The sequence below is a fragment of the Eurypyga helias genome, unplaced genomic scaffold (assembly GCF_000690775.1).
Source record: "Eurypyga helias isolate BGI_N326 unplaced genomic scaffold, ASM69077v1 scaffold8170, whole genome shotgun sequence".
Taxonomy (NCBI): Eukaryota; Metazoa; Chordata; class Aves; order Eurypygiformes; family Eurypygidae; genus Eurypyga; species Eurypyga helias.
In genome coordinates, this window is record NW_010223737.1 from 43,875 (window position 1) to 52,249 (window position 8,375).

The window sequence follows — 8,375 nt, forward strand, 5'->3', positions numbered from 1 at the left end:
TCATGGCCATTATATTTTTGCATGACACCTTCTTGTAGAGTGGCAGAAAGTTGTGCTTTGCCCAAGTAGACCGAACACTCACGATTCACTTCACAATTCTGAGTTTTCCCATTGGTATTTCCAAGGATCTCTGGCACCTGCTTCATTTTGATGTAGTTAATTTTTCGAGTTAACAGTTGAGAACTTCTTTTGATGCTAAAGTCCATTCAGCCCAGATGTTTCCAGTTTCACACTGCTGTATTAAGACAAAAAGACAGAGAGTATTTTTAATAATATAGAAATGTCAAAACCTACCAAGTATTCAGATAGATATGTCCCCACTAATACAACACTCAATGTACTTCAGTCAAGTTTTTACCACAAAGAGCATTGCTTACAATCTTCATAACCAAACTACTTCAATATCTGTTAATATGCATTATAAAAAAGTCCAAGAAAAATAGATTGACGAATCATTAATTTTATTAAAACAAAAGCAGAGAGCAAAATCACAGGTCTCATCCAACAACATGTTAACAGTCTACAGCGTGAGTGTTACCCATGCTAATTACATAAAGGTACTGCACTAGACCTAAGATAATATCATTAACAACAACATAAAACAGATGAGTGTATTTCTAAGAGATCGTGCCAGCGTAAAAACCCCGGAGGCTGTGTTACTGCAGCAACTACACCATGGACAGCAGCATCACAAGATCCTGCTCCATCTACAAACAGCCCTCAAACTTCCATCAAAGCACACCTCCCAAGGAGACAACACAGCTCAGCCTTCAGAGGCATCCCAAAGCATTCTGCCTGTAAGAATGAATAAAAGGTGAACGTTTCGTATCGTGAACACCAGCCCACTGGGAACCAGCTGATCCTTCACGCCAGTGGCCACACTGAGTAAAATCTAGATAGTCAAGGTAACTGGTGGAGTTTCAGCTTTTTATAACAACAACATCATCTAACACCCATTTTTCACACAGAAATCTGAAAATATCCAGCCAGCTAGAACTGCACTATTATCTGCCCTAGACAGGTTTTCCAAGGGTTCTAAAAGCTAACCCTGCTCATTTCAACATCATACTATCTTAGCAAACAAATGAACCTGGCATAATGACTCCTTTGTGCTCCTGGACCAGATGATCATTTTCATTTTTAGAATCCACATGCATAGATTCTTCACATTATTACTAGGTCCAGTGTATACATGATATAGAGAAACATACCTTCATAAATATTATGAAAGCTCAGCACAATAATCACTATATCCATGCTCAAGGTAACCCATTTCACATATGATTAAGTCCAAGAATTGTCATGTCGAATCAAAAATTCATCAAATCTAGTCTCGCATGCTTCCAAAAATGTGCAGTAAGCCCCATGTTGAATAACTATTGAATTGTCAGTTGGTATGGAAGAAACAGCTTCTGAATCTCACCTTTTTTAATAATGTACACCATTATAATGCTTACATCTGGCATATTCCTGAAACTTACATATTTACTACCTCTACATCTGGAGTAGCAATGCACAAATGCTTGCAAGTGAGCACTACCATCGCCTGGCAAAGATTCTTAAGGGTGTTAAGCCTGAACGCAAAGCAATTGGCAAACAGGAAACCTTTTCATATACAAAGATTCAAAAAAAATTTTAAAAACTAAAAATAGTAACTCCATCACTCCTTCGCAAATGCTCCCATCTATCTCCCTAACATGGGTACCCTAAGGTAAAAGGGTCTTTGCCTGTACAAGCCACATAGACTCATTTGAGATGAAAACCATTCTCCAGGGACAAACAGCAGCCTGAAAAACTGGCATTAAACACGGTAAGAAGAGCAAGTATACCTGAACTTCAAGTAACTGTGACAGGAAAGGTTGTAATCTTTCCTTAGCCAGATGAAGTCCGAATTACCAATTATGTCTGACAAAATGAGTGGAAACCTGCCAACTGTATTATCCCTTTTGAAGAAGAGTCAGAGGTGGAAGGAAACTCAATATTCCAACAGAACACAACAAAACTAAACAGAAAGAGAACTTACATATTTTCACAAGATCTTCCCTGAAAACATGGACATGAGACAGATTTGCAATCCAATTAATAATATGACAATGTTTCAAGCTGTGATTCAGCAGATTTAACTGAAAACATATTTATTTTAAGAGACAACTGATGACATATTTTATAAATCTCTCGGCAAAAGACTACAGCGGAAACAGCAGAGACCTCAAACACTGAATTGTTGCAAAACCTGTACTTTCTCACCACAGATTCTTAACAGAGTAAACCAGAAAGCAAACCAGGGGTTTGGGCATGTAGATCCCCTCTGTGTAAAAAGCAAGGCCGCAGGCGAGGGCTGCACTGCGGCTGCCGACGCCCTCCAGCGGCTGCCTGCCCAGCCAAAAAAAGCTCCCCGCTCCCGGCCCGGCAGGCTGCTGCCACTCAGCTGCTCCCGAGCAGCCGCGCCAGGACTGCCTCGGGACTTCCTCCTGTCCATCAACTACACGCTTAAGCTAAAAACCATTTTTTAGTGTGGCTCCATTAGCTGCCTACCGGAGTCTGGATTTCTGGATCGAGACATCTGCATTCTGTAACTGTCTGTTTTCATCCATAATTCTACTAGTATTTTTTTGTCCTGCTCGATAATAACTCTTGCTCTTACCACTTCTTTCTTTCATCTAGAAAGCCTTGAGGCAGACCAGGACAACCCAAAAAAACCAACAAATAATCAAATTAGACTACATTACTGGTGCATTCAATCTCAAAACACTGGATGTGTTATAAAAGTGATAGCTTAACAGTTCCAAAACATAAAAGTTACAGAAATATAGAATAAATTATGCTGGGAAAGGACTTCCTCAGGTTACCTCTTCCAACCCCCTGATCAAATCAAGCTGCTCAGGGCCTTGTCTGGACAATGACCACTAAATAACCAAGTGAAAAGACACAGCTTAAAGAAATCGTTACTCTCTTTCTAGCTAATAAATCTAAGGGTTGTAATTTCACAGAAATATGAAGACCAGTAAGACAACACAGTGAAAGACCTTGAACTTGTAGCTGTTACCTTGATTTGCACAATACACCTGAAGATGCGTGGCATGCAGATTCTAGATCTTCAGTGAGTGAAGGTTCAGTTAATAATTCTCTCTAATACAGGTCACTAAAACCAGCTGAAAGCACTGAGAAAGGCTCTTCAAATCACTGGAGCCTACAGAGGCCAACGAATCCCGGAGTGTAACTGGCAAAGGAAGTCGCTGCACCCAAACCAATAGTAAATGGGAAGAGGAAGACAATGGCAGTGATTTGAGACAGTGTGATTACTGGAACCAGTAGATCTAGATTGTAGAATATGGAAAATAGACCATGTTTGTACAAAGATTTAATGGAGCCAAGTGAGAAGAGGCTTAAAGTATGTGGCAGAAAAATGAGCAAAGGTAATAGATGTGAGTATAAGCAATGCAGTCCCACTGGGGAGTTCTAGAGAGCAACTTGCAGGTTAGTCACCATCCCTAGTACAATCAATGGAGGGAAATTGTCGATACGCATCTCAGTCCTCCACATAAAAAAATAAGTGATGTCGTGAGGTCTGGTTAAATGGAAGAAGCTAGCAAATCTACACGCAGGAATAACGAAGGGTTTCAAGAAAGAAGGGCAAAATTGAAGCTAGTTAAATTTTGCACAACCTTTGCTATCTAAAATTCATGGTCGCACAATACCATAAGCAAGAAAAGGACCAGGCTCTTTGTGAGGAGAGGACAATAGAGCAAGGAAAGAAAATGGTCAGCAACAGATAACCAAGCAATACTGTGATCACAGAATTAATGCAAGGAGATCTAGAAGGCAAGACATGAAGCAAGATTTATCACAGACAAGCTCTGGTTGATCAGAGTTGTATGAGTAAGGTCCTGAAGCAGCTAAGCATATGATTAGATTTGGTAGTTAAATGAAATGCACTCATGCCGGACCACCATATCACACAGAAGCAAAAGCAATCCCTTATCTTTTCTAGATGACTGTATCTATAGAAAAGGAAACTTGGGGGGGGGGAGGGAAAGGAAAGGGACAAAAGCACCACACACCAGGAGCAGCTAATGAGCTTAAGCTAGTTTCGTCCCATATTGACTGTCTGGTGACCCAACAAGTACCATTTTCACTAACAAAGAGGAAAAAAACCATGATAGCCAAGGAGTCTGCTGAATAAACATGATATTTTGGCTTGTGAACAAATAGCTTTCAGTAAACGAAGGAAGATTTGACTTATCAAGGGAAGGTCTCTAGATATTTTAATCGGACAATGACAATTGGATAATCCTTGCAATGGCTTTCTACATATTTTCATCCTAAAAAGCCAGGTTCTACATAAGGCAAATTATTTTGCAGATATTTTAAATGATGCTATTAATTACTTGAAGGTCCATCATCTGACAGGAGTCATGAGCCAAACATAGTTAGTCTGCGTGTCAGATTCCTCTTCACTGTCCAGGCCACTATCACTTATGTGATATTTATTATTCATTTCTTCCACATCTGCCGAAATTGCCAAGATGCTTTTCTTGTGTGTCAGAAATAACGGAGTAGTCCACTCCTTCCAATTGTGCCAAAGGGAGCGAACAGAGCAAGTAATCAACAACAAGCATCACGATTAAATACCACTTTTGTTTTGCCTAAGGGTTTTCCTAAAACCAATTCTCAGGTGAATTACTTAGGATAGGGGGGAAGATGACACACCTAAATACAAATTCACGGTAAGAGAACTTTATCCACAAAACCTATTTTTATTACACACAAATCAGGCTTTCAGATGGCACCGAAAAAGCTAATACATGGCTGCTGCTTTTTTCTATAAAGATAGCTTTCTGATAAGTCTTCTCCATTCTCTCATCAATTTTAAGACCAAAAGTTATTCCTATTTTCTAATCAGAATAATACAAAATACTTAGAGATTAGTAGAGTTACAACACATTATTACTAACACATTTGAAAACTTGAGTGTGCTTATTCACATTACCTTATGTAAGAAACCCTAAAACATCAAATAGCAGTAGAAACATATTTACTATTATGCCGCACATTGTGACTATTCATCACTATATTAAAATCGTGAAAAATTACTACAGGATCTAAACAGAATTTACTTTTAGAGTAAAATGCATAACTGAAAACTGCATTGTGGGTTTGTGAAAAATGGTCTCAAACTAGATCTATCCAGCAAATTCAAAAGCATTATCTCTCCTGATGAAAACCATCACTGTAGTAGCTAACACAGAACTGAAAGTAATTATACCAAAGCCTTCTAACAATTTACTACTAGTCTTAGAAAAGACTTAGGAAAGAAAATAAAAAAGGGAAGCTTTAGTCCACATGATTTTGAGTTTAAAAGCACCTGAAGTAAAGACTTCATTAGTTTTGCAGTAGATATATAATGATTTACGTTAACCAGTCAGATGGCAAGGCTGTCCCACAAAGTATTTTTAAATGAGCATGTTTGGACAACTGAGTGAAAAAGGTTAGCGCACTTACAGTTGCACTTACACTTATTGCCACCCAATTAAAAAAAAAATTAGTATCCATTTTTTTCTACTTTGTTTTGGGTTTGCGGGGTTTTTTTTTTGCCTAACTTTTTTCCTTAAATTTTCCCTAAATTTTAGAATAAATAAAATTTTAGAACTTAATTGTTAATCCACTTTCATCAACCAAAACAAGTATTTATTGCCTTCTCAGGAAGGCAACAGGCTTGTACAGTCAAGAACCGTGGAACAGCAAGCAAAGATTTTCTTCACTTTAAATGTTAATTGCTACCGAAGAAAATGAGCTTACAAAACTGATGGACTTGACTTTTTGTTCCTCCTCAGGAAAAACTTAGGCAACCAACCCTTGTGGCCGAGGAGGAATCTTCTAAGGCTAGAAGATTCTGTAACAGGAATCCTCCCCATTAATTAATTTTCTTTAAAATCAGAAGAAATATTCTTTTTCCACTGCTGCAGAAATTTGACGGTTCCACTCCTGCTGCTGAAGGTGGGTGGTGAAGGAAGGAGACAGATTTGAATAAATTCAAATTCTTGTAAAACATGTTTCTGTCTGAAGAGAGAACACAGATACTACTGTGGTGAGACCACAAATCAAATAGAAAAGAATTGCTTCTCCTCTGCAGATAATCAGAGAGGAACACTCATGCCTAAAATGGTAGGAACTACTGGATTTACCACCAGTATTTAATAAACACTAGAAGGTAACCCACAACAGTTGCTTAACAAATAGCTAAGGTGGGGGGGGGAGAAAGTTACGTTTTCAAATGCAAACTTGAGACTTTTCTGTCTCCTGGAGAGTTCCAAGTGGTTCAGCTGCAGGGGAATGACCCCCCTCCAGCGAAAGAGGACTGACAATCCAATACAGCCAGAATACTCATTCAGGTTAGGTTTTTACTCCTCAGTGAAATGAAGTCTCCCTCTGTCTCTCAGGTAGGCCAGAGTTGTGCATCTGGCTTCTACTTAGCTTGGGAATGAAAAACCAAATGAAATCTCAAATAACTCAGCACTTAGGTGCAGAGTTCCTTCCTTATTTACACTGCCTTTTCACCTGGTCCAAGCTTACTCAAATTTCCCTGCCCCTTCTTTAATCCCTCTGCTTTTTTTTTTTCAGCATCCTACCTCTGGTCCTTGCACCATACCTTCAGGACCTGGATCCTCTGGTTCTACATAATATTCACTGCAGCAGATAAATGCACTATAATCTGTTTGCTTCCTCTTCACTGTGGCCAAAGATTCTGCCTTATTCCCATATGTAGTCATGACAGCATAGCAATTGCCTGAAGCTTCACCGAGAGTATCGTGAAAATTTCTGATCGTGCAAATTCTGAGAAGGGAAGATCAAATCTGGGATGACACCACAAAATAAGTTATCAGTATAAGTAATGAATCAAACTGTAGTATAACAAAAGGTTATCTGCTACAACTCTACAAAAATAAACAATGTTGCCCAGATCAGACAGTAACTAATTTTAATACAGAGGATACAATCATTTTGCTTAGATCCCTAAAACTCTGCTATCTTTGCCTTTCACGGCATTAAAACCTGTTCACCCGAGTGGCTGGATTTAGATGCCAGAAGCACACTGGGTGCATTGGAATAATTCTTAAAAGCAACGTTGTGACACTGGTGTTATATGAGGCCTTGTAAAGACCACAAAAGCCTAGCTACAGGTATACATAGTAAAGTATCATAATCTTTATCACAGTCCAGTATTTGACCATGTCTTCTGTTGTTTACATAAGCAGCAAGACATTGCACTAATAATGCACCTCTCTAATGTGAACAGGTAGCATGTAAAAATACATACAATTTATTTCATCCAGTACATTCAACTTCATATTCCATAACATTAAGTAAACATCTGGAAGGTACAGTTCAGAGTTAGTTAACACTGACTCAACGGCACTACGGAATTTTACTTACAGACTTACACCTTTCATCAAGAACCGTATATATCCATATCTGATCAACGTAACTATGTCTATAACGTAATCCTGGCCATACTGTGCTAATTCTGGTCTACTTTACACATAGACTGCAACTACGTATGTGCGACTGTGTAAATTATTCTATCAATGTATTACCTGGAAGCAAAACACGCGCACACAACTGGCAGATGTATGCCAGGAACACTCAAACAAGACCCGAGACTTGGAACGCTAGACACTCTCCAAACAAATCCAAATACTTGCTATTAAGAGGCGTTTCTGGTTCGGACATTTTTGAAGTGTTTCCCTGTGCTGGGATTTTAACATGCTCTTGCCAAAATGCATTACCACCATTCGCATGGTTCTTAATTCCCTTTCTATTTCTTTCACTACTTTTACATCAAGAATCTCTCCAGAGGCGCGATTAGTATAACTGTTACAGGAAAAAAAGGTCTGGAATTTGAGGCAAGTTTCAGGTTTCTGCAGATATATTGTAGCTTACCCATTTAACTTGGAGACAGAAAGATAAAACACATTCCTGCCCAACAAACCAATTCCTTCTTGTCCACTTTCCAAAACTTCTGTATCGAGAGGCTTGCCATGGGTGTCCTTTGACATTTTTGCTGTCCTTTCTCACAGCATAGCACTAGCTCTGTGGATTACTTCACTGCCTTATCAAATTCAGTTCTTTAGGCGAATTAGGTTGTACCTACTTATGGGAAAATCTAGAAAGTTTTGACTATAGAGTAAGACGTGTTAAACAATTGTAGTTTCTATCTTAACTTGTTTCTGTGGACTCAGCCATCATTACGATTTTTGAGCCAAGCACTCACCTGATGAATAGATACCATACCTGCACTTTCTACTACACATTTTAAGCCTACCAGTTTTTTGCACTCTTGCTCAGTTTCAGTCATGTTCCTCCGTTTGTTTCCA

General features: G+C 38.9%; 1 protein-coding gene across 1 annotated transcript in view; it reads right to left on the reverse strand.

The window, feature by feature from the left end:
• LOC104508836 (histone-lysine N-methyltransferase NSD2-like) overlaps positions 1 to 206 on the reverse strand; it is a 35,348-nt gene extending 35,142 nt beyond the window's left edge. The window contains 1 exon segment of the mRNA XM_010150613.1: positions 1 to 206. This exon segment is cut by the window's left edge and continues 10 nt beyond it. Within this exon segment, the coding sequence (XP_010148915.1) occupies positions 1 to 206 (206 nt within the window).
• Between the last annotated feature and the right edge of the window lie 8,169 nt (positions 207 to 8,375).